The sequence below is a fragment of the Amphiura filiformis genome, chromosome 9 (genome assembly GCF_039555335.1).
Source record: "Amphiura filiformis chromosome 9, Afil_fr2py, whole genome shotgun sequence".
In the NCBI taxonomy this organism is placed as follows: Eukaryota; Metazoa; Echinodermata; class Ophiuroidea; order Amphilepidida; family Amphiuridae; genus Amphiura; species Amphiura filiformis.
Genome location: NC_092636.1, coordinates 61763605 through 61791277, shown reverse-complemented (window position 1 = coordinate 61791277; position 27673 = coordinate 61763605). Strand labels below are relative to the sequence as shown.

Below are 27673 nucleotides of genomic sequence, written 5' to 3'. Positions count from 1 at the left end.
AAAAGTAACAGTAACACAGCCGTTATGAATACGCATATTTACGCGCATTTTGATACCCCATTTGCCTAATGTCGTTAAAGAGGAAGCCCCACCAGAGCAGTTCTTCTGGGGTAAACCAAACCTGCCTGGTTATCAAACTAATCAGTGATAAGATTATCGATGAACTTGACAATTACTATATAGGTGATGTTTTAATGTTATTGCATCAATTAGCATCTGTAAAATTCAGAGTTAACCTTGTCACTATTAATTCGATAATCAGGCAAGTTTGGTTCACCCCAGAAGAACTGCTCTGGCGGGGCTTCCTATTTAAGTATTAAATTCCAAACACTCTGTCGTTACGTATTAGCAACACAGTGAAAGTTGCACTGATTTGACAGCGATCAATGGTTAAGCCTGTTGTGGCATGTACCCGGGGCATGTAAAACAAACCATTATCTATATACGCACTGCATTCAAATTAATACAAATGTAACTTTTAAATTATTTTCCTTCAAAAGCACTATTATTGTGTTGTTAATATTGGCCGACATTAAGTATGTTAAGGACGCACGGAGTATCAAATTGAGCACAAATGAACTATCTTTTTTCTAAGCTAAATTATTGTGCGTATTAATAACGGATGTGTTACTTTTTGTTAAGGCTTTACGTGTATTAGACGGTACCCATGCCTTTTTTGTATAAGATGAGCAGGATAAATCTAAAAACCTATCTTACTGTTTATCAGTATATTAATGGTTATCAACGGATCGCGAAGACAATTATCAGTACTTATAGATAGGGATGTGTTCTTCAATGTAGATTGTAATGAAAACTGTGACGACTGTAAATGATACCTATATAAATATTAGCGTAATCAGGGAAGTATTGACACTATGATATGATGTCTTGAATCGGTCAATCAGCTTTCCGTTTCCTTGGTATCGACGAAAATACAAAGATTTCTACATTACACTTTAGTACAGTCACATGTGAGGTATTTGGGCGCTGTTTGGGGACGTACGCATAGTCGCCTAATACCTGGAATTCCTCAGCATAAAAATCTGCAAATGAAATACGGTGAATTGACTACTGACATTACCCGGGACATTACTGGAGGGGAAAATAGACTCTGAAATTGAAGTTTGTCAGGAGTTTTGGCTTTACGCAAGAGAAAAGTTAGGGAATACATCGCACCAAGAAACTTTAAAACTTTCTTATAATAATCGTCTACGTAATGCAGCCAGAATTGGACAGAAGTAAATACTCGGAAGTAATGTAGGTGTTGCATCGTCAAAAACCTCAAAAAGAATATTATATGCCTAAGCCTAGATGAAAAGATGACGTCTCATACAACAATAGCAGAAGTACCAGCCTATCTTGGGCGACGACGCAGTAGTCGAGTTGACGACGGACTCATTTTCCTTGGTGGGCGAAGACAAAGCAGTCGGGTAGATGATATATTAATTGGGCGAAGACACAGTAGTCGAGTTGACGGTATGTGGACGCGACTTCGCAGGAAGGCACGAAGAGATGCTGCTACTAATAGCCCATTTGCAGTAAAGAAGGTGTCCGTGGACACGATAAATTCTTCAGTTACTGACGAGGAAACGGTCGATAGCGAATACGATATGTTTAATGCCTTGGTAGGTACATGAAACGATGAAGAGGAATACACAAATTGCTATTTCTTCCTTTCAAAATGTGATCATTTTAATAATATGTGCTTGATTTTTAACGAGCTATTTAACGAGGTATTTTTTTGGTCCGGCTGTACTGAGGTAAGGAATTGGCGTAGTCCGCGGCGTTCCGTTCATGAGGTTTTCCAGCGTGATTTACCAAAGGATATATCTGTTTGGGGATTTCTTAACTTCTTCTCAACGTTTTGTCGCTAATTTTGCCGCAGTGTACAAAAATCCGCTACGGCAAAGTTGCGACGCCTCGCCGTGTTTGTCGCAATGATGCCTGATATGAATACCCTTCTAAATAGCTGTTGTTGCTGCTGGTATTTTGGGAACACCCCAGCAAACACAAACACGTTTTAAAAACATTTTAAATAAGTTATATTTTGGCTTTTGGATTAGGTAAAAACGTTTTAATAACATTAAAATGTCGGGTTATATAAAGGTCATGATAACGTTTTAAAACATTTTGTAGGACAACACACTACAACAATATTTTTAAATGTTTTCAAAAAATGTTATTGAAAACTATTTTTGCAAACATTTTTGCAAAATATTGTCTCAATACTTAAATAACATTATGTTAAAATATTTGAACCCAGCAAACACAGAAATGTTCTTAAAATGTTTTTTCCGAAACATTTTAATAACATTTCAATGTCGGGTTATATAAAGGTTATGAAAACGTTTTTAAAACGTTATTGAAAATATTTTGGGCAAACATTTTTCGCAAAATATTTTTTCAACCCCAAAATAACATTCTGTTTAGAATGTTTTGTATCAAGTTTTCAAGAACGTTTTTGGAATGTTATTAAAACGTTTTTATACCCTTTATATAACCCGACATTTAAACGTTTTCTGTAAAACATTTTTGTTTGCTGAGCAGTAGATTATCAAAAATGTTTTTAAGGTTATGAAAACGTTTTATACTCTTAATATACCATTTATATAACCCGACATTTAAATGTTTTCTCACAACCTTTTATAACCTTTTGCGAATGATGTCGAAAACGTTTTGTGTTTGCTGGGACATTATCTTTTGACAGGTCTTTGAATAACATTAAAGACCAACTTTGGCAGCATGGACGTTTCACTTGACATGATGTCAATGAAACCCTTTCAAAATAAAGACTCACAAACCAAACACGTGATGGTTTGGATTCTGGCGTTTGCATTTTCTTTTTAACAATTATTACTTTATCCATTCACGGTAGAGTTCGGTTGTTGATTGTTTTTTAATTGTCAATCAAAAATATGGGTATTGCTGTCGTGATATTTTACTATAAAAGTCTCTTTTCTGTGCCTTCTTTCATTACAGGCAAGGGATCGTTTCAAACATGCCGTTCGAATGATTGTTATTGTACAACGAGCATTATCCTATATCATCAAAAGGTAAGATAACCCATTTTGGTGCAGTCTTTTATCTCGATATTAAATGCATCAACAATTGTTTTAAAAAGTAAAAAACAAAACAAAAACAAAATAACAAATACATCGATGTTATATATCACAAGTCACTAAATAAATAATTACATTTCTTTTTTTTTCCTTCTTTATTCTTTATATTATAAATTTCAATGATACTAACACTTTATTGCAAATAAATGATTTGCCGCGCTAGTATTTTTTACACCATCTTTGCAAATATTTTAATTTTAATACGTACCTTCATGAATTTAGCATGTATGCTAAAAATGTATTTCAAATAATAAATAGACCCTAAAGTTGGTATTAAAGGGGCATTTCGTGATCCACAGCCTCATCCCCCCACTTTTCTCAAAAAAAGTTACTGGAAACCTCTGGCTACATAATGTTTATGTACAAAATATTTAATTTGTTTTGCAAAGATATCGTGAAATTTGAATTTCGTTCTGGTGCACCGGAACGAAATTACAACGCATTGTCTATGGAGCAGTGTAATACACATAATCATGCATAACTCACAAACGCAAAATCGGAATCAACTGAAATTTTGAGAATAGGCTTTTTTCGTGGATATGTACTGAAAAATGTCATAAAAAGAGGATGCTAGGATCACGAAATCCTCCTTTAAAACATTAATTCCTTTATGTTTTCCTCTTGCTTTAAAAAGGTATACCAAACGTTATAATAAATATGCATAGAATTTTGAAAAAAAATTATTTCTCTGGACCTTACTTTTCGGCAACTTTGCGTCTGGAACCACCAGACTCAGGGAACTGGCCCATGACCAGTTCAGCTGTCTGATGAAGTCTGGTGATTCCAGACGCACCGTATAGTAAAGTTGCCGAAAGTAAGTCCAAGTATTAGATTTATTTCTAAAATTCTGTTTTACAACTATGACTACGAACATTCACTCATCGGATAAATATAGGCCTGCATGTTTAAAAAGCGATTTAGACATCATAAAATGTACTAAACTAATTACAGCAGAGAAGGCACCAACGTCCAAAAATATCGATTTGAATAAAGGACAAACAATTGGCTGATTGCTGAACAAATTTGACATTAATTTGTTTCCCATTAAGAGATGTTTAACATTAATTATGATTGGATCTGGGATGCAGTGATCGATATATTAATGAGTGAGGTCGTTGATGTGCAGTGGAGACTGGTCAGATCATTAGACCAACTGGAGGCCTACTCAATTTGTGAAGCAATTGATAAATCCCAGCAAATCATTAAAACGTTTTACACAAATTGTTGGATTTGGTGAAAACGTTTTATAGGAACAATACTACAACATATGTGTTGAAATGTTGTCAAAATGTTATTGTAAAATATGTTGTCAACACTTAAATAACAAGTTTTCAAAAATGTTTTTGACTATGTTAAAACGTGTTATACCCTTAATACCTTTATGTAACCCAACATTTAGGCTCAACGTTTTATGGCAGCCTTTTCTAACCATTTGCGAATGTTTTCAAAAACGTTTTGTGTTTGCTGAGATATGTCTTTTAACTTACCAACGACATAGTATGATACATTTCAAACCCATAGAAGGCAAGAATATCTTTAAAATCCTATATCCAAATATATAACTCCTTAAGGGCTGGGGTATGAACGTTTGGACAGTATTTATTGTGGGACATTAGAGCACACCAGATATATCGAATTGCATTCTGAATACGACGAATGTCCTTCTGATATCAAATAATTTTGATTTTTTGAAATTCGCAATGTAATACACATTTTATGGCAAATCATTGAAAATTGATATTTTTGATATTTAACAGTACTGGAAGTAAACTTTATAAATCTGATGATTTATACTTAAAGCGTATGTATATGGGATGAAAAGCCGACGATCAATTGAACATTTTGACCTTTCGTATTGAAGATATGATTTTTTTCCCAAAACACCAACAAAAATGAGGTCTTTTGGGGAAAAAAATCCATATCTTCAATATAAAAGGTCAAAATTTTCAATTGATCGTCGGCTTTTCCTCCCAGCTACATACACTTTAAGAATATATCATTAGATTTATAAAATTTACTTCGAGGACTGTTATATATCAAAAATATGAAAAATACCAAATTTATAATTTGTCATAAAATTTGTATTATATCGTGAATTTCAAAAATCAAAATTATTTGATATCAGAAAGACATTCTTCGTATTCAGAATGCAATTCGATATGTCTGATGTGCTCTCATGTCCCTCAAAAAATACTGTCGAAACGCTCATTCCAGATCCCTTAATATCAAGTCAAATTTTTCTAAATAACATAATTATGTCAAATACACACAGATCATCTGTAAAACTTTTACATTTAAACATTATAGTTTCCTGATTAGGCCTACATAATAATATGCTGTGAAGTTTTACAAATTATTTTTTCTATGTGCACGCCACCGACATAATTCAGTATCGAAGTTACGTAATGTTACTATGTCAACGGGATCACGCGCTGGAGTAATGAACCACGATCGAAATGATCACCACATAAAGTATATGGTCCTGTGTCACAACTTGGGGTACCTTTGTGTTACATAGTAAAAAAAATAAGTAGTTCAAACATTTTGCCTACACATCTCATTTGAAGTGGTTCATCCTCCTGAGCATTTTGACACCTTTTTTATGGAAATCGGTTAAAAAATGAGAGAGTGCGGGCAAAAACAATCACAGAGTAGGGAGGACGTAAACCCACCTCTTTTTCCCACATTTACAATCATTCTGAGCAAGTATTGGTCTTTTAAATGAACTTCTGTATTTATTTACTTGGTTTAGATGTTTGGGAGTTCATTTATACATTTGTTTACTAGATTCAAATTTTTAATGGGGTTTTAAATCAAAGTTACGATATGAATCCTCCCCCTAATCCTCCTCCCCTAATCCTCAGCCACCCTTGGCACATTTCATGCCAAACGTCATAATAAAATAATTAAAAAATACTTCAAAACAGGATAAAAACATGAGTAAACTAGAATAAATTAGCCTCAATTTAAGACCTAATTGAATCTTCTAAGTGAAGGAATACTCAAGAGACAGTGTTTTGAAATCCAAGCTGCACACCAAAATGTAACAAAGCCACCTTTTTGGGTATCCCAGTATATGACACAGGATCATATGGCACTCCCATTTCTTTTTTCCCCCATTTCTTTTTTCTTTAAGGACCCCAATGGAAATAAGCCTCAATTTTATTGAGGCTTTTTGGGCTATCCTTGGTACTCGTCTGGTGTTTACTCCATAATCCATATATTTCGTTGCTATATCTGGTATTTCATGCAATTGACCACATCTTGTATACGTATTTATAATGTATATTTTTTTATCATATGTGCTGTAATATTTTTTATGTGAGTACTGAATAAATATGAATGAAATATGAATGAATGAACGAAGGCATACCAAAGTAGCGTGATCCGGTAACCAAGAGAATTACGTAACCACTTCGATGCTGAATAACCCTACCATCGAATACGCAGGTATCGTAAGCCATGTCTGTCAGTATTCGAGTGAGCCCGCGCAATGAACCCATTCGGTCTTACTGTTTTTTTGTAGATTATGAATAAAACAAGCTAAAACAAATCATCTGATTGTTTTCTTCCAGGCCCAAGAGTGAAAACCGAGAGGTGATGACATTTACTGAAATAGCAAATGATATTGAGACAGATGCTTACAAGCATTCTGGACTCTCATTTGATCCCAGAGATTACCGAGCCAAAAAAGGAGGTAAGTATGAACGATTTAGTGAATTGAGCATAGCGTTTGAACTTTGAGCCCAAACTAGTAAAGAAATTGAGTAAGGTTTTTCTGTTAGCCAATATGTTACGGATTCCACATCGTATAACATTGTTGCTGTGATCTCTGTTATTCTTTTCTAAAAAGCGAAATTGTAATTGTATGATTTTTATTGTTACCGTTATTTTCCAAAAAAAAAAAAAAAGAAAAAAAAAAGGCCGGCATTATTGGGATGATTATATGAGTGCGTATAGCGAGCATTTACACAATTTTGGCCCATGATCGGGTTGGATTTTGGTGGGAAACGGGCTCCTTTCCCCTTTTCTTTTGCTTTCCCTATTTTCTCTTAATTTTTTTGTCAGAGGGCACTTTTCTTTCATTTTTTGTCAGGGAGCACTCTGCTCCCCTTGCTTTTGGCTACTCCAGCAAACACAAAACGTTTTCGACATCATTCGCAAAAGGTTATTGTCAGAAAACGTTTAAATGTCGGGTTATATAAAGGGTACATTAATGGTAAAAACGGTTTCATAACATTAAATAACATTTGTTGGTAATTTACTGCACAGCAAACACAAATGTTTTACAGAAAAGATTTAAATGTCGGGTTATATAAAGGGTATAAAAACGTTTTAATAACATTCTACAAACATTTTTGAAAACTTGGTACAAATCATTCTAAACAGAATGTTATTTTGGGGCTGAACAAATATTTTGCAAAAAATGTTTGCCCAAATATTCACAATAACGTTTTTAAAATGTTTTCACGACCTTTATATAACCCGACATTTAAATGTTATTAAAACGTTTTGTAAAAAACATTTTAAGAACATTTTTGTGTTTGCTGGGTGCAAATATTTTAACATAATGTTATTTAAGTGTTGGCAAAATATTTGGCCAAAAATGTTTGCAAAAATAGTTTACAATGACATTTCGAAAACATTTTAAAAATATTGTTGTAGTGTGTTTAAAACGATTTCATGACATTTATATAACCCCACATTTTAACGTTATTAAAACGTTTTTACCTAAACCAAAACCCAAAGTATTTGGCCAAAAATGTTTGCAAAAATAGTTTACAATGACATTTCGAAAACATTTTAAAAATATTGTTGTAGTGTGTTTCATACAAAACGTTTTAAAACGATTTCATGACATTTATATAACCCCACATTTTAATGTTATTAAAACGTTTTTACCTAAACCAAAACCCAAAATATAACTTATTTAAAACGTGTTTGTGTTTGCTGGGACGCTACTCGGTACTGCATCACTATTACAAGTCTTGTACATTTAAAAACAACATCTAGATCATGATGGGGGAAATTCCAAACATGATTTTAAAACATAGTTAACCTTATAATTATATATATTAAAATTCAGCTAATCTGAATTAGATTAAAGAATTTAGATCTCATAGATGGAAATTAAAATCACTTAGATTGAAATTTCTTAATTCGCTATTTTAATTCAAGACTAGTTAATAATAAATCTTAACGTATTTCAATCTATAAGATTATACTTCTTTATTCCCATTCAGCTTAGTTGAACATTAATCTATTTTCAACCAATCTGTAGACCAGTCACAATTTCTTTGAATATGAACAAATATTTATAGCCAAATCATTCCTTTTTTTTCCAGATAAACATCAGTAATGAAGTGAAGCACGTACTGAGCCTTCCTAGTTCTGCTCGCAAGCCTGAGCAGCTTCAAACGGTAAGACTGTCAAATGGCTTTGAAACTACTGCTCGGATCGAAATCATAAATGACGAGCCACTGACAATGTTCAATGACTTTGGAATAACACCGACGATCATATTGATAATTAGATTGATTTTATTTTAACATCAAAAATAGGTTGCAAACACTTATTAGAATGTAATCTGAAATAAAATACACTCCCAACTCACATTTCAGAAAATCATCCCGCATTCCCCACAATTAATAAAGTGTTTACATTTAATAGCTTTGGAACCTATAAAACTAATCGAAGTCATTATTTGAACAAATACAGACCCACGAGCAATATTCAATAATTACATAGCTATATCGATATGGTCATATTGATGATCCATTTGTTTGGAATGCATAGGCAATACCCAGCAAACACAAAGCGTTTCACAGAAAACGTTTAAATGCAGGGTTATATGAATGGTATAAAATGTTTTGATATTAGGGGCCGTCCATAATTTTCGACATTTTAAGTTATGGACAAAGCGGGCATAAGAGGGGGGGGGAGGGGGTAAATATTTTGGGCATGTGTGCATAAGAAAAATGGCGATTTGTTCGAGCAATAAAAAAATAAAATAAAAGTGTAAAATAATGATATTTTCCCAACATTTTATTCATCGCTTAAAATTTTAATGAAATTGTTTAACAAATTCTATAATATACCAATAGTGATTTTATCTCTAATATTAGTTAAATTAAGTTCGAGTCTTTTATAAACAGCGGTCCTATTATATACCTTTTGCTGAATGCAAAACTTTATTATGGCACTCTATACAGCATCTTACCTTAATTTTCAACAGAAAATTCCTAAAAGTTGAAATAGTAAATTCAAGTCTCTATTTCACAAACACGGTTTAAATTCTGGGTAAGTTTTCTGAGACCCAGTCGTATGTACTCACCCAACCAATTTTGATGGTTTGTGATGCAAGGAAGGATACACTCCTTGATTTCGGATATTTTGTTTGAAGTAATATTATTTTTATGTTTTATTATGTGGAAGTCTTTTAGACCAAGAAAGAACTGCCATGCATGCCATTTAGAATGAATGGTGTTAAACTTTATCCGAAAGTTTATCTAAATATGGGGAAAGAAAATAAACTTGCAAAGAGACCTTCAGTCTTCAGACCATTCCTACAGTTTAATTTTGATTTATATAGGCTCAGGCTAGTGGGTTCTCCTGCACCAAAGTTGCATCATATGTGCTGACCGTATCCATAATGTATTTGGATCAGTAGTAGGCCCCTACTCATGGCAACATTTTCGCCATTTTATTTGTGCATAACTCGAGGGGGGAGGGGGGTAAAAAGTTATGCACGCTTTGTGCGTAAGTGAAAATGGCGAAAATTATGGATGGCCCCTTAAACAACTATAGAACTTGATACAAAATATTATAACATAATGTTACAAGAGTTGACAATATATTTTGCAAAAATGTTTGCCAAAAATATTTTGCAATAACATTTTGACCGTTTTTTTGTTTTAAAAAAAAGAAATGTTGTTGTACAATAAAACGTTTTAAAATATTTTTATGATATACAGACGTAAAATCAAATCTCACCAAAGATTGAAAAGGCCCCCCCCCCTAAAAAAAATAATTGAAAATCCAAGTTTAAAAGATAGAAAAATTGCCTAAGATTGACTTTCCAAACTGTGAGATCAATATCCCTAAGTTTTATTCCAATCTCTTAGATTGACTAACAAAACTGACTTTCCAAAATCTTTAATTTAGTGGGAAGGAGGGATTGCCTTTCAAAACTCTACGATAATTGACTTACTAAACTCTTAAGACTGGCTTTCCATAGATTTACTTTCCCGAATCTTATATACTAACTCTCCAAACTCATAGATTGACTTTCCAATCTCTGAGATAACACTTTCCAAACTTTCAGATGGTCTCTCCATAGATTTTACTTTTTTGAATCTTAGATTAACTCTCCAAACTCTTATATTGGCTCTCCGAGCTCTGAGATTGACTATACTCTTGGATTTACTACTGACTTTCCAAACTCTTAGATTGACTGTTCAAACTCTTACATTGGCTTTCCATAAATTGACTTTCCATGATCTTAGATTATCTCTACAAACCCCTAGCTTTCCAAAGTCTTAGGTTAACTTTTCCATTTTCCAAACTGACACCCAAGTTAGATTATCTTTCAAAACTCTAAGATAATTGACTTACTAAACGCTAAGATTGGCTTTCCATAGATTTACTGTCCCGAATCTTATATATTAACTCTCCAAACTCATAGATTGACTTTCCAATCTCTGAGATAACACTTTCAAACTTTCAGATGGTCTCTCCATAGATTTTACTTTTTTGAATCTTAGATTAACTCTCCAAACTCTTATATTGGCTCTCCGAGCTCTGAGATTGACTATACTCTTGGATTTACTACTGACTTTCCAAACTCTTAGATTGACTGTTCAAACTCTTACATTGGCTTTCCATAAATTGACTTTCCATGATCTTAGATTATCTCTACAAACCCCTAGCTTTCCAAAGTCTTAGGTTAACTTTTCCATTTTCCAAACTGACACCCAAGTTAGATTATCTTTCAAAACTCTAAGATAATTGACTTACTAAACGCTAAGATTGGCTTTCCATAGATTTACTGTCCCGAATCTTATATATTAACTCTCCAAACTCATAGATTGACTTTCCAATCTCTGAGATAACACTTTCCAAACTTTCAGATGGTCTCTCCATAGGTTTTACTTTTTTGAATCTTAGATTAACTCTCCAAACTCTTATATTGGCTCTCCGAGCTCTGAGATTGACTATACTCTTGGATTTACTACTGACTTTCCAAACTCTTAGATTGACTGTTCAAACTCTTACATTGGCTTTCCATAAATTGACTTTCCATGATCTTAGATTATCTCTACAAACCCCTAGCTTTCCAAAGTCTTAGGTTAACTTTTCCATTTTCCAAACTGACACCCAAGTTAGATTATCTTTCAAAACTCTAAGATAATTGACTTACTAAACGCTAAGATTGGCTTTCCATAGATTTACTGTCCCGAATCTTATATATTAACTCTCCAAACTCATAGATTGACTTTCCAATCTCTGAGATAACACTTTCCAAACTTTCAGATGGTCTCTCCATAGGTTTTACTTTTTTGAATCTTAGATTAACTCTCCAAACTCTTATATTGGCTCTCCGAGCTCTGAGATTGACTATACTCTTGGATTTACTACTGACTTTCCAAACTCTTAGATTGACTGTTCAAACTCTTACATTGGCTCTCCAAGCTCTGAGATTGACTTTACTGAGATAACACTTCCCAAACTCTCAGATGGTTTCTCCATAGATTTACCTTTCTGAATCTTGATTAACTCTCCAAACATTTACATTGGCTCTCCAAACTCTTGGATTTACTACTGATTTTCCAAACTCTTGATTGACTTTCCAAACATTTCGATCAACTTTCCAAAACCTAGATTATAGATAGGCCTAGTCATTTCATTCTTTCAAAGTCTGTGGTAAGCATGCTAAATGTGCATTCGTTTAGATTGATTAACATGATGATATTTTATAAATTGCAAAAGTTTGCTTAAACATGATAAGTTTAAAGATATCATCATAGTTTGCTTACTCCTGTTGAAAAAGCCACCGTTTTTCATGAGTTGGTTACTTAATTGCTGGAGAAAATGTAGTCGGAAAGGATCTATCCTTTACATCTAAAATGAATATGAAGGCCTGTCTCTAACACTAAAAGAAACAGCAAATTTGCCAGCGTTAGTCTCAGCATAAAACGTCCAATTTAATACGTTTCCACTTTGTAATAATATTGTATTATTTGGCTCTGAATGTGTTGTTAAGTGAACAAAATGGATTTTGACTTCAATACCTCTACCGTTTTCATTTCCACCTATAGGCTTTGTATGGTCTACAAACCATTCGTTCTTTTGCTGAATACCCTCTCCATATGCAAGAAAAGCTTGTTAAAGTGGCGTGGTTTGAAACGTAAGTATACATATGATACATGTATTGTCGATTTATTTCTTGAAAACATCAAAATGGTGAGCTATAAAATGAGTAGTACCAAAAAAGAGCACTGCCATAAAGTCGTTATACTAAACATGTTAATATTACACACAAAACTTCCCCGAAAACTTCATGAAATGGTCTAATTGAATATCTATTTTCACACAGAATTCCACCCAAACGTGTAATAATTCGACAAGGACACTATGCAGAGAATTTCTATTTCATTATATCTGGCTCAGGTACGTTGCCGCAACCCCTTCACACACCTACATTTCGACGTGTTAGTGCAAGAAAGTTGCATGCACCATTTTGGTCACTCGTTTTTTTACTTATATACTACTTAAATTAATTATTTAATTAAAAATTAATAAATTAATTGATTTCAAGGCTTATAAAATAAGAGTTTCTTAATCTACCAAACACTATAAATTTCAACAAAAATGGCACATACGACCTTCTTGCACTTACCCAACGATTTGCTGTATTTGCCTCATTACATTCTTTTAAGGTTATTCTAAACTTTTGCAATTTGGTAGTTGCAAATGGTAGTGAGCTTTGGCAAAAATTGTATTGATCATTTCATAGCGAGTGTATTTAGAAGAATTTAAATATCACATATATACTTTTGTAGGTCCTGTAGTTCTTAATTGAGTTATGTTGTAAAGAAGGCTGAAACAACAGCACCTTTGTAAAACGTACATAACTCATTTAACAACAATTAATCAAGCATGTTTTCAAAGTATATGATTTGTAGAATGAACTTGTGCAAAAACATCAAAGTGTTATTTTTCAATAATATATTGATTTAGATAATGAAAATCAATTTTTTGGTTGCTTAGACCAACTATGCCTAGTCTACCCTTAATATTCTCATCTCATTTCCTTGTATGCAATACAGGTACTTTCCTAATGAAAAGTAGTTATAATTGATCTTTATTGGCAGTTACCAAGTTTAACATGTATTGATATAACCATGAATTGGGCTATTCCTGATAAAAGAATTCCAAGGGGGAAAATAGTCCAAAACTATTTTTAAAAAAACATATTGGAATTCTGGTCTTCAAAACTGAGTAAAAAAAAGTCTGGAATCCAACATCATTTATGGGGGAAGAGCATCTTTGACCTGGAATAGCCCATTTCATGAAACCAATGAATTATATTACAGTTGTGGTGACCATCATGGACGGTAAATCTAGTGGTGATGGTCAAGCAAGAACTGCTGCTGTTCTGCGCAAAGGCAGTTCATTTGGTGAAATAGCTCTTCTACATCGCTCCAAACGTACAGCTACTGTTTCCAGTCAAGGAAATGTCCAGCTATTGTGCATTGGGAGAGATGATTTCTTTGATATATTCATGAGGGGTCAGAAACCTGGAGAAGAACCAGAACATATTAAATACATAAGGTTTGTCAAATATTTATTGACTATTTTATTATAGTTATAACTTTGGTTCTTATCAAGCATGTTCTGTAATATGGCACTTGGGAGCAGATTTTACCTTAATTGAAGTTTAAAAAAATAAAAAGCGCAGGCCACGAATAGCCTCAAATGGGGAAATTCAAAGTATATAATATCTCCAGATGATTAAAGTTATTTTCTTAATAGTTTTGTCTGCTTTTACATTTGACAGGAAACTTCCTTTTATGAAATACTGGCCAGTGGAGAAGTTGATAGAATCTCCTGAAATGTGTTTGTTCCATTTTTATAAGTGAGTATTTGGGGTTGGTTTTCTCTCTCTTCCTCCTCTTTTACCCTCATTTTCTTCACTTGCTCCACTCTTTTCTCTTCTCCCTCTTAGCTTGCACTTAACAAAAAAGTTCTTCACTTTCTGGCGTTCAAAGTTTTCAAAAATATTTTTGAATGTTATGAAAATGTTTTATATCCTTTATATACCCTTTATATAACTCGATATTTAAACATTTTCTGGCAAACGTTTTTCTTTTCCTTTTCACTACAGACGAGGGCAGGTGATAGTGAAAGATAGCAACCAATCAGATTGGATCTATGTTGTTATGTCGGTAAGTTTATTAATATCGCTGTAAAAAATCTCTTTATGTAAATTTTTTATGAATTAAATTAATTTAATCACTTAAAAATTTATTTTAAAATATTAATTTATTTTAGTTACTGATCTATGATCTATTTTATATAGGGTACATGTCAGGTGATGAAGCAGTTGAAAGCAGTCACCCCTCAATTCACATCATTTGATGTCAAATTACCTAGACTAAATGTCGACCAAAACCGTAAGTATACATTCTGATTGGTATTATTTTGTTTTCATCGGACAAAAATATGTATTTTTTAAAATGACTTTTTTTTTTAAATGTTATAATACTCTATGGTACTTTCAGTACACATATATATGTGAAGCATAATTTATTTGCTGTTTTGATTTGGTGTGTGAGTGTGTGTGTGTAGGGGGTGGGGTGGGGGTGTGTGGGGTGTGTGTGTAGGGGGTGGGGTGGGGGTGTGTGGGTGTCGGTATGGGTGTCTTTTGTTACAAAACCTTTCTTTTACAATAGGCCTATAATTTGTTTCTTCAGAATCAAGGCATTACAAGCGAAGGTCTGGTCGAAAAAGAAGCAATGCAACAGTTGCAGACTACCAGTATTTAGCAGTGCCCACACTCCATGATAATGTGCACACTTCTGAATTCGAAAGACTGGTAAGTCAAATATGGTTGGCAACATAATAGTTGGAGCTGTAAATACAACTATTTGTTCACCAAAATGTAAATAATTTATAAAATTTACAGGTTGAACTTTGACAGTTCAAAGAAACATTACCATGTCTGTACCTTGGGAACAACTTCAGCTGAAATTAAACTTAGCGTAAGTTTAATCTTAACAGGACTTGATTTAGTTTAAACTTAAGTTTAATTCTTTATGCAAAGCCGCCCAGGGTTCGACTCTACACCATATTTTCTTTAATAATGGCAGGCTATCATGGATATGGTGAGAGACATTGTATACCTTTTTAAATGCGAATTTGGTTATTGGGTTATTATGGCATATCTTGAAGTCTCTATGATCGGTTACACCCATTCCTTGCATTAGGTCCCACCTTTGTCCAATTCAAATAATTTGAAAGAGGGTGGTTTTGAATCATATGACAAGTTACCAGCTTGTGTTACTTGTGATACAGGGCAGTAGTACCAGGAGGAAAGGAGCTGTTAAACACATGGAATCTGAATCTCCAAACCAGGTAGAACTGAGTCAATCTAAATGGATCAACATTCACTATTATATTTATGGTCACCTATTCCCATAAAAACTCCATAATTCATTGACACCTGCATGTTTGGTACAATCCCTATATTTACTTGCCATTAGGTGGAGGAGCACAATTTGATGTAAAATTGCTCGATTGAGCACATATTTATTGGTAGAGTTGTGAGTTTTAAAAATATTCAATAGTCAAGTTCAATATCTTAAGTAAAACTGTCCTATATTTTAAAACTCATAGCGAGACCAATAATTATTGGACATAAAGTGTTATCATTATTATGTTTTGGATCCAATATTTTCACACACTTGTATTCTCATCTAAACATAATAATGTTTTATATTGGATTGACAGCAACAGAAAGTATATATTTTTAGGGTGTGTGGTGGGTGTGTAGTTCACCCGATTCACAATGTGGTAATGAATTAGTAACAAGACGCCTTCATGATTGGTTGATTCCGAGTCAACACTCACTGGTACAATGCTACACCTATCATGGTCCATGGTATCCAATCATACCAATAATTGATCATCATCCATATTTTTATTTTTTCATGTTTGTCAAACATGGGTACATTTAGCAGCATGTAGACTGATATTGGACTCTGTCATACTGACTGAGTTGAGCAAAGACATAGCTTGCGACGCCATCACGGCGTCTTCATTCAGCGTAGTGATTACACTCCTCCGGTCACCTGACCATGCACCCGGTGGGTGGTCAAGTGGCAGCAGATCGTCATAGATGGCGGGCAGGTCGTATCCGGCATCCCTGTTGAGTGCAGGTCTTTGCAAGAACCACAGCCCCTCCGACAGCGGTTGGTGAACATAAATCCATTCACCAGCATGACATCAGTTTGGACAATGTCAAAGTTATCGGTAGGGAGGATAACTTCTGGAACCGAAAGATCAGAGAAGCCTTAGAGATCAAGACCCAAAGACCTACACTCAACAGGGATGCCGGATATGACCTGCCCGCCATCTATGACGATCTGCTGCCACTTGACCACCCAGAGGAGTGTAATCACTACGCTGAATGAAGACGCTGTGATGGCATCACAAGCTACGTCTTTGCTCAACTCAGACTATGAAAAGGTAACTGTTTAAGCTTATGGGTACATTTGTTTCCAGACATGCAAGAGAAGGCTTATCCAAATCAAATTATTGCTTAATTTGATCAAAATTCAACTTTGGCAATTATTTATTTCATGTTACAGTTCCTAATTTTTAGATCAAGATGTGCAAAGAAAAGTTTACATCTGTGAATTCAAATATGAAGCAGGCTTTATTCAATCAAATCTGTGGCATTGAATATACAATGTCACAATCAAAAAGTTTGCTCTGAGGCGCTTTGAAAACGATTCAAAATATTATTGACAGTATGCTTGAATCAGGTAAAATGTGCACAATCTACAAGCTTCAGATAAAAACAACACAATGTTGTTTGTTTGTTTGTACTAAATATCACTTTTTCACTAAAACATTTTCAGCTTCCAGAGGAGGCTTAAAGGCATTCCTACAAAGCACTATGATTGGGAAATTTGATCAATATAACCCCCGATATAACCTAATTTTAAAGGCAAAGTCCCCATTGCCACACACACAAAATGGTAATTTTAAAACTGCAGGCAACAAGCTAATAGTTGAGACTTATAACTTATATTTGACTTTCTTACAAGAAACATTCATATTGTCCCACTGCATTCATTTTATTCATAAGTCTCAATGTTTTGAATGCTAAATAAAAGGATGAAAATACCAGATATTTGCACACAATCCCAATGCAAGGTATAGTCAACCATCAACTGGGCCACATGTGTACAAAAGCCAGACATACCAAGGTCAGAAACACCATTGGGTTATGGGAATGCCTTTAAACATCCTCTGTTCAACTTCATAGCTTTATGTCAGGTGTAAGTATACTTACACCTGACATTTGTATTTTACAAGTGAATATCGCTTTATTTCTTTCAGATGGCTCAAGATGATCCCTCATTACCACACAGCAACTTTATGTCACGAAGGAAATCAATCATGTCAACCTCTAGTGAGGAAAAAGCGCCATCGTTACGAAGGAAATCAATTATGTCGACCACTAGTGAGGAAAAAGCGCCCTCCATAGGGCCATGGAGTCTAACCATACAAGAGGAAGTACAAAGGAAATCATCTGAAAGTAATTTATCAGTGCTACCTGAAATTCAACCTGATCTTCGTAAGGGGGCCACTCCTACACCATCATATTCAAAGAGTGGTTATAATCAAATATCGGCTTTTAATAAATCTTCTGGTCCACAGTCACAACAAAATGTAAGTTTTCAGATTCTTGATTCCAGGTTTAACCATACAAAAGATGTGTTTGTGTCTGTATGGTCATATCAAGGGGTGCACAAGTCTGTATTTTAATACTACTTGTGAAATAATCAGCCATTTAAATGCTCTAAACTAGAGTGGCAAGTTTTCCGTGATTTAAGGGTAGACGAGGTATTGTTGGTCGAAGCAACCTAAAAATTGATTTTCATTATCTATATTAATATATTATTGAAAATGAATGCCTTGATGTTTTGCAAAAGTTCATTCTACAAATCATATACTTTGCAAACTTGCTTAATTTATTGTTGTTAATGAGTTATGTACATTTTACAAAAGTGTTGTTGTTTCAGCCCTCTTTACAACGTAACTCAAGAACCGCAGCACCTATAAAAGTGATATTTTAATTCTTCTACACGCTCGCTATGAATTGAGCAATGCAGTTTTTGCCAAAGCTCACTACCATTCGTAAGATGCTGTAAACTACCAAATCACAACAGTTTAAAATAATTAATAACCTTAAAACACAGAATTCCATGATTTTCCGTGCGTGGTTTTAAATACTAAATTGCGTGATTTTCCGTGATGTAATTTCAATACCGAGTTCACATTCCATGATTAAAAATCACATTTCACAAATCAAAAGTAACTATAAGCGTATGTCTACTCTATGTCTAGTTGTTTTAAGGTTGATATTATTGAAGACAGAGTTCATTTTCATTATTTTTACCTCACATTCTCATTATTTTTTTCTTCGTTTTTATTTTTCTCAAGGAAAAATTAATGTTTTCCGCGAATTTCCATGTTTTCCGTTTTTTTTCTTAAATTCCATGGATTTGTCCGTTTTTCCGTGACACGGAAAACTTGCCACTTTACTCTAAACCAGCTTTTAATAAACTCACCATATTGGGCAAAGGGTTTCTGATCACTATTTTCAATTAAAAAAAGTTTTATTTGAATTAACGTCTGGAAATTAGCCTATGATGTTATGACCTAAAACATTGACATTTTTGTGATTGCCCTAATTAATCCTAACTTGCATAATGTATATTTAAAAGCTAATTAAGGTAATGACATCTCAACTTGCATAATGAATGTTAATGTTTCATTTTAACTATTTTTGTACCATTTAGGGTTCAACTCCACTCATGCCATATTTGACTATACCCAATAACAACTCATCGGATGAATCTAGTGAAATCAACCCATCCAAACAAAATGAAATCTCAGTTTTTGTGCAGATAGAACTCCTGCAAAGACGGATGTATTTGTAAGTATGTGGGTGATATTTAAGTAGAAAATTGATTCAAACTTTAAAAGTTATCAGAGCCTTAATAAAATGCAAAGTCAACATTTCTTTATTTTGAGTAAAATTCAAATTGTTGCAGTATGAAGATGATCAGGAAGAGGGTACTGATCCAATACATTTAATTTAATGAGACAATTACTGACAATTCTTTTCTGGGAGCAACTTTCAAATTGATTACCACTCCAACCATAATGCTAAAGCCAAGGAGCAGCGTGACACACTGGTTAAGGTCGTTGTCATTGGTGCAAGAGGTCCTGGGTTCAAATCCATGCAGGACCATAACAAAATATCAAATCAGCACTCTCCCTGTAAAAAATGATTTCAGCTGTTATAGATATGTCTGACATAAAAAAACCTCAAAATCTCCAACTCAAATCTTTGAATCCTAAGCCTAATCCCATCATCTTAGTCTCTTGCAAGGTGACAGTGATTCTAAATTCTTTTCTGTTCATACCCACAGGGATTATCAACTCTGAACATGGATCTGGGTATAGACCATGAACAAGCAAGTGTCAGCCTGGTAAGATATAGTGACTAGTAAAAGTATGCCATGAAATTCTATGAAACCTGGATGTTTTTAAAAGAATTAAGTCATAGGGCACAATTCGTATTGGCATATTGAAACCTCTAAAATAATAAATGCAAACCATAACTTTGAACAAAGACTAAGGAGAAACATTTTTTGTTAACCTGAGTGTGCAAATCTGACTGGTTCAATTCCATGATTCTATAATCACTGCCATTTTTACCAGTAGCGTAGCCAGCGGGGGTGCAGAGTGCCCCCCCTGACAAAAAAAAAAATGAAAGAAAAAGTGCCCTCTAACAAAAAATGAAAGAGAAAATCAGGAGGGCAAAGGAAAATAAAAAGGGCAAGGAGTCCCTTTTCTAGCACAATTCAGGGCCAAAATAGTGTAAAATACAAACAATAAAGCCCTTGTTTAGCCGGATAATGGGCGAAAATAGTGTAAAATACCATTTTTATCGCGCTACGCGCGCACATCATCCCGATAAGGCCCTTTTCGGGAAGCTCGAAGACATACAGTCTCTATGTATTGTATGATGCAACTGCAATTTTTTTCGTCTGTGCCCCAAAAATTTTATTTTGCCCGCCCCTGACCAAGAAAGCTGGCTACGCCCCTGATTTTTACACCATGGACACCATTCAGGTAATCCCATTTCAACTCACTGTGTGGAAGATTAAGACAATGTCTTCTATAGGGGGTGTATGGCCTTTAACTAGAATAGCCCAGGTCAGTAATGGGAACTTATTAGCATGTAACTGTTAAATGAATACTAAAATGGTGGAGAGTTGTATGGTATTTTGGTCCAATGAATGGATCTTTAATTAGGTTATATTTTGCTAACTATTTTTCTTCCCTGTTACTAGTATATGTTACTTGCATTATGACAATCTTCTTATACTCTCACTTACAGGTAAGCAATGGGGCTGAATGCATTATGATCAAAAAGGACTACTTTGTCAAGTACAGCAACGATACTGTAAGACGCAACATCCGAGGCATCATGAGGCCGTATCCATCTCCCACAGCCCTACAACATAATCTACAGAGTCATGCTGATTGGTCGCATTATAAACAAGAGAAAGTCTCTGATATCGTGCAAGATATTACCAGATTAAGAGAGCTTAAATTTTGAGGGTTTTGTTGATTATAGTTTAACATAATTTATGTGCAATACTTTAAATCTGGATTCCTAAAAATTAAGAGACTGTACTATTATAGCCCGTCAAACATAAAACATTATCATAATACCTGACACGATCAAGAGGAATGGGTTATTCCATTTAAAATTCATCCCCTGTGGAAAATTGTGGAAATATCTTCCACAGGGGTAGTATGAATCATAAATGGAATTAAAACGTAAGGCATTTGAATTTCATTCACCCTCTGAGAGAGATTCAAACTGAATCTTCCACTCAGGGAGGTTGAGTTTCAAATGGAGCTGCCAATGTGTTCATTTCATTTTAAATCCATATTCCCATTATGGAAGATATATGGTAGTGCAGATTTTAAATAGAATAGCCTTATGAGTCTAATGTCAAAAATGTTCAATTTTGATCATTTGTGTATTATTCATTCACACCTTAAAATGCTCACGTATGGTCCAAACCCTTTAAAATGACAGCAAATTCTCTAAATAAGAATCAAAGAAAAGATTTATGAATATGTCACCTGTTTTTAATTAAAAAACTCAAAATCAATATTGGCGAGATTAGACTTATTCCTCTTACTTGCATCATTATATGCAAAAGGGCATACAAATGTTGCCACAAAATGTTTAAATGTTAGGTTATATCAAGATTAAAACATTTTTAGCAGCATTATCAAAACATTGTCTTTTAAAATATTTTACAGTAACATTTTGACAATGTTATCAAAACATGTTGGTAGTACCTATTTGATACAAAAGCATTTAAAACATATTGTGATAGATCTTGACATATAAATATAATACATTTTTTTAAAGTGATTAGAAAGATAATTTGCTGGGAGCTTGGGAGCTAGGGTCTAAAAACAAAGGCTTGTCCAATCTGTAGTCCAGATGGTACCAATTATTCTATAATTTGCTCCAAGAGCAAAAACATTCTAAATGACTTTGTATGTCAAATCAATGGCAACTATGAAGAACACACATTTCTGCTCTACATATACATTTTGACAAAAAAGTCATACACACATGAAAAAAAAACAATGTCTATATAAAAACATAAAGACCCATTTTCACTGACCACTTACCTGGTCCAAGTCCAGCTACCTTCATCTCTGTAGGCATTGGCTTTTCAGGCCACATAAGTCAATGTAGGAAGCCCATTATTATTATTGTAACTTCTGACTTGATTTGACTTGTGCTGATACTGATACTCTTTAATTCAAGGGCGTATAGACAAGACTAAACAAAACAAGTTTTAGTCCTGTACGGCGTCTATATTCCATTTTGGGGACCTATAACCCCATTTCATTTTTTATTTGAGAAATGCAGGAAGAAAAGAAACACATCATGCATAAAATGTTCAAGAACTTTTTTTCAAACATCAATTTATAGCTATACCAAAGTTCTTTTATATTTAATCTACTTTGCACAATTTGACAATTACTAGTATTTTGATTTTGAAACCTATTATTTTATCACATATTTGGATCAAACAAACAAAACCAAAAAATAAGAAAAACAAAATACATCTGGGTTTTTGGAACACCTACTAGAAACAAACTTTATTTCTCTTTGCCTGGCATCTGATTAATAATTCATATTGTTTATTGTTTTTTATTCTGTTTGTATTGTGAGCTAAGAAACTAATGTGCAATAAATTAGAACAAATAAAATAAAATAATGACTTACTTTGTTCATCTCTTGATTCATGTTTCAGTTATTCATTAGCTTCTTGCTGGGGCCTCGTCTCTTTCCTCCTCCAGTAAGAGCTGAGCAGGTAGCCACAAGCTTCTGCCAACTCCTCAGCGTGATGTTCTATACTCTGTATATCTACCTTGAGTCACAGGCACTAGCTTTGAAGTTCAGCGTGTGCTGCGCTGGCTTAGCGTAGTTTCTTGTGTGTACATATGTGGCATGTTGATCGTGTGCATAAAAGTATGTACACGCACCAAGTAACGCTAAGCTAACGCTGAACATGCTGCTGAACTTCAAAGATATTGCCGGTGATTCGAGGTAGATATACAGACTATACCAAGTAATGTATAACATAATATGGTTTTGTTGCACAGAACATTTGGTTTCCCAAGTTTCCTCTTCCAATATGGTGGAACGTATAAAGAATGTGATGTGATCTAGCAAAATGTTGACCGTACACAAGTTTACCTTTATTGCATTATGCACATACTCTTCAGATTAGGCTATAGTCTGATGTCTTTTGGGGGTTTCTCTGTTGCATTGTTGCATTTTTATTTCTCTGCAGTGACTTTTGGTTTTCTGCTCAAGTGATTAGCTTTGTCTGCATTTGTTGCAACTGAAAATAGCCCACAAGATGTTTGACTATAGCCAAGCCTTTACACTGAATAAGCTACATTGGTTAACTGCCATATCCACAGATATCATCATCATCATCAGTCGGCTGCGGAGCAGGGGACTACAAGCTTTCTCCAACTAATGCGATCTTGGGCAACCGAAACAATTTTGTTTGGCTGCAGCATCCCTTCAGTATCTCCCAGGAGGTGCTGGACATACTGTAAGTACAGTGTGCGCGGTCGTCCCGGTTTCCTCTTCCCATGTAGTGGAATAAAAAGCGCATAATCTTTCACAGGCTCGAGAAATTTTAGTTGATGAATCTTGACTTTGGCAACCAGTGGAGTGGTGTTGGTCAAAAAGAACAGGAAATAGATTCCCTTATTTGTCCCTTCCATACAATACTGTTTCCCATTTCTTTGTAACTTACAATAGCACTTTGAGTTTGGTTGTGACATTACTGCATGTTTAAGTTGCATAGCCTTGAAATGCCCATGTGTAAAAGCTGCAAAATCTGAACACTCTCTCATAAAGGCCTCATTTTGACATCACTACCAAAAAAAGCAACACAGGGTATGGTAGGCCTTGATAATTAAGTTGGTAAGAGTGCTGGTCTGGATACCCAGGGGTCCCCGGTTCAAATCCTGGTGAAGAATGAGTTTTTTCTTAATAGGCCTACTCGAAAATAAACTATGCGCATTTAAGTATCTTTGTTACAAAGGTTTTGCATGCAGCACTTATCACATAAAAATAGGTGCGCATTTTGCATTGAGAAATAATTTGATCTTCAACATGCAACACCCATACATGGTGTAGTAATTTAGCCACTTTTGTGGAGTTACAAAAAAAAATTCCAAAATAATAACAGAAAGACATTGAAAATTTATGTTAAATTTAATTTTAATTTCATCAAAATTAAAGCCTAATGTGAATATGAAATTTATTATTATTTTTCAAACCTGATTTTTAGCATATTTTTAATGTTTACACATGTCCCAACTTGCACCTAAATGAAATCAATCAATGGAATCTGGTTATCCCCTCCATAATTTGTTTGTTTGATATTGCCTTTGTTTTTTAAAATTTATACTTGTGTGATTTCATGTGAATTATGGGAAAATAAAATATCTTGTATCTAATCCAATTGGGCGAAAGGAGAGAATTTTGAAATTTGACTTCTTAATATCATCATAAACATGCCCACAGCAACACACAGTGTTGCTGTATTCCTTGTATCCCTAGCATTACAGTTAGGAGTTTTCTCATAGTGATGAATGCCAGCTGGGTGTCCCAAGAATTTGAAACAAGTACATACGCTTTTACAATTTTTTAACAGGTTCAGCGCAACCCTTGCCCATATTTCATGTACAGGGTGTCCTATAAAAAGCAAGTTCCAACGAATGTGGCGATATTTTAAAATTTGTTTGCAACTATCATTTAGTGTATACATATGTAAAAGCCACATCTTGTAGCTATAATTTGCAGAAAACCAGATCTCATTTGATAAACTGTTTTGAAGCCATGATCTTGGATGTAAAAATGGTTGTAGGATGAATTGGGAATTTTCTGTGACTTTAAGGGATCCAAAATGAGCGTTTATTAGTTTCGACAGTATTTTTGTGGGACATGAGAGCACCTCAGACCTATCGAATTGCATTCTGAATACTGAAGCATGTCTTTCTGATATCAAATAATTTTCATTTTTTAAAATCACAATATAATACAAATTTTATGACAAATTATAAAAATTTGATATTTTTCAAATTTTTGATATATAACAGTCCTCAAGTAAATTATATAATCTAATGATATATTCTTAAAGTGTATGTAGCAAGGAGGAAAAGCCGACGGTCAATTGAAAATTTTGACCTTTCATATTGAAGATATGGATTTTTTTCCCAAAAAGACCTAATTTTTTTTGGTGTTTTGGGAAAAAATCCATATCTTCAATAATGTCAAAATTTTCAATTGATCGTCGGGCTTTTCATCCCACCTACATACACTTTAAGTATAAATCATCAGATTTATAAAGTTTACTTCAAGCACTGTTAAATATCAAAAATATCAATTTTAATGATTTGCCATAAAATGTGTATTAAATTGCGAATTTCAAAAATCAAAATTATTTGATATCAGAATGACATTCTTCATATTCAGAATGCAATTCGATATGTCTGATGTGCTCTAATGTCCCAAAATAAATACTGTCCAAACGTTCATACCCCAGCCCTTAAGTTGCACCGTACTGGTTGATTGTACACACACACAATGCTCACTCAATGAAGAGTTTTTGGAGACTTACATTCAACCATTTGTGGCTCAATTTGAATGATGGTTGAAAGAACATTTTAAAATATCACCACATTTGTTGGAACCTACTTTTTATGGGACCCCTTGTATTTAACAATGACCTTCGCATTAATAACTTGGTCGGAGCCTAAGCTGACTGATGTTGAAATCCCCATATCCTTGGCATACTTGGTTACAAAGATATCAACCTGTCTTTTTACATGTTCATTTACTTATATTTTTTATATTGTTTTTGCTCTCTAGACTTTGCCTATATGTCCTTTCCATCTGTCTGGATCAGATCCTGTTGCCGATAACTGCGCCAGTTTGCTTCATCTCAACATATATTTGACATATAACATGTACACCAGTGTGGCAATAAATTAAGTCAATTTTTATCAATTCAGTTACCACTAGGCTCTCCCTCAATCTCAAGGGTTCCTTGTGTTGTGACAAGATCCAAATGGCTACATATTTCCTTATCATACACACTGCTGTCACCTGGGACCATCCAATGGTGGTGTCTGAAGTACTACAGCCAAATCTACTAAGTTGTGTTTTCTGCAAAGAAAAAAGTTATGAAAAACCAATTACAACACTTCTGAGGAGTTACAAAACAGGCCCTCAAAATAGGTTATCTCAGCTGCCTACTTTTGCTCATAATTGTTCAGTACTATGCATTTTTGGCATGTGGGATGCTGAGGCAAACTTTGTGTGTGTGTGTGTGTGGGGGGGGGTAGACCTTTGTAAAGACCTATAACCATGGACCTTGATATAGTTTTTGCCACCTAACAGGGAACACACCTGCAACCGAGGATGTCCACAGTTGTCGGAATGCAAAGCAGTGAGTAATTCAACATATAAATCAATGTGGACACTGCCCATGTTTTTTGGGTAGGGGGTCATCTACATTTGGTATGTAAAAAGTATGGCATGTCTGGTGGGTGGATGGGTGGTGTAAATTTTGTGGGGGTCTAAGATTGGCCAGGTGATTTTTGGTCAAAAAAGTCCCTGATTGAAGGTCTTTACTACAAGTTTTGTTTGTGTGTGTGGGGTGTACATAATTCAAACAAAACATTTCAAACTTACATAATTGAGAGCAGAGATGGTAATACTTCGTATAAGCTGTTTCCTATCTTGAGTTGTCATGGAAACAAGAATTTGATGAGTCTTCTACAAGTGACTTCTCAACATTTTCGACTGATATCCTGAAAAAAATAAACAAATAAATGGAGAATTGATATACCAATAGCCTCTTTCTTTTATAGTGATGATTCAGATTTCTATTCTAATTTCAATGTTTAGGGCAAAATTGACTAAAGCCATATCACAAACAGGTACATGCAAGGTGTTGTTGGGTGAGGGTGATCTTAATTACAATGAATGTGATATTAGGGCACATCTTGCGAGGGCAATAAATCTACATCAGTGTGCATTTCCAAATTCAGATCCACAGTGAGGACACATTTAACAATGACTGCATGATTGTTGCAACATTTATGCATTTAGTGTATATCATGCAATGAGTAACAAAAGCGGCTTTTAAAAGGATGCACACAGGATTGGGTTTGGCGGGGAAAATTTAAACATTATTTTCACTATAACTTTTAAAGTAATAAAGACAAGTTTAAATAAGGAAAAATTTTTGGAAAGGAAATGATTGAATTAAGGAATTCAACTCTATCTTTGAAAAATGGTACAAAAACTAAAGCAAAAATTTTGATCAACCATAATTAGTTATGCTTAGGCCTACATTTTCAAAGCATTAAAATGACATATTATTAATCTAGAGACAAAAGTTTACTTGCCAATTCCTCATTTTTTTAAAGAAATTAGGTCTCCAAATTTGTTTTATGGCCAAAAATATCCTACAAATTGTTAAAAACTTGAAAATATATATTGAAAATAAGCAAATATCAAAAATTTGAGAAAAGTAGTAACTAGAGGATTGATTCCAAAATAATATGTAATTTTTATCATTTAGAAGTGTAAGTGTAATAAGTCATGGTGAATCAAC

At 34.2% G+C, this 27673-nt stretch overlaps 1 protein-coding gene and 1 long non-coding RNA gene across 2 annotated transcripts in view; one reads left to right on the top strand and one right to left on the bottom strand.

Annotated features, from left to right (window-relative positions):
- The window catches only part of LOC140160208 (uncharacterized), a 31595-nt gene extending 10364 nt beyond the window's left edge, over nucleotides 1-21231 (top strand). The window contains exons 2-16 of the mRNA XM_072183486.1: nucleotides 2980-3053; nucleotides 6695-6813; nucleotides 8463-8539; nucleotides 12437-12525; nucleotides 12715-12788; nucleotides 13715-13952; nucleotides 14179-14256; nucleotides 14506-14566; nucleotides 14701-14794; nucleotides 15095-15216; nucleotides 17748-18080; nucleotides 19214-19350; nucleotides 19549-19612; nucleotides 19850-19909; nucleotides 20824-21231. Coding sequence (XP_072039587.1) covers nucleotides 2980-3053; nucleotides 6695-6813; nucleotides 8463-8539; nucleotides 12437-12525; nucleotides 12715-12788; nucleotides 13715-13952; nucleotides 14179-14256; nucleotides 14506-14566; nucleotides 14701-14794; nucleotides 15095-15216; nucleotides 17748-18080; nucleotides 19214-19350; nucleotides 19549-19612; nucleotides 19850-19909; nucleotides 20824-21045 — 1842 coding nt within the window. The 3' untranslated portion in view covers nucleotides 21046-21231. The remainder of the gene's footprint in view (nucleotides 1-2979; nucleotides 3054-6694; nucleotides 6814-8462; nucleotides 8540-12436; nucleotides 12526-12714; nucleotides 12789-13714; nucleotides 13953-14178; nucleotides 14257-14505; nucleotides 14567-14700; nucleotides 14795-15094; nucleotides 15217-17747; nucleotides 18081-19213; nucleotides 19351-19548; nucleotides 19613-19849; nucleotides 19910-20823) is intronic.
- Nucleotides 21232-25536: 4305 nt separating this feature from the next.
- LOC140161282 (uncharacterized) overlaps nucleotides 25537-27673 on the bottom strand; it is a 30287-nt gene continuing 28150 nt past the window's right edge. The window contains exons 3-4 of the long non-coding RNA XR_011860086.1: nucleotides 26746-26864; nucleotides 25537-26217 (exon numbers count right to left, since the gene is read on the bottom strand). This is a non-coding gene — a long non-coding RNA (uncharacterized lncRNA). The remainder of the gene's footprint in view (nucleotides 26218-26745; nucleotides 26865-27673) is intronic.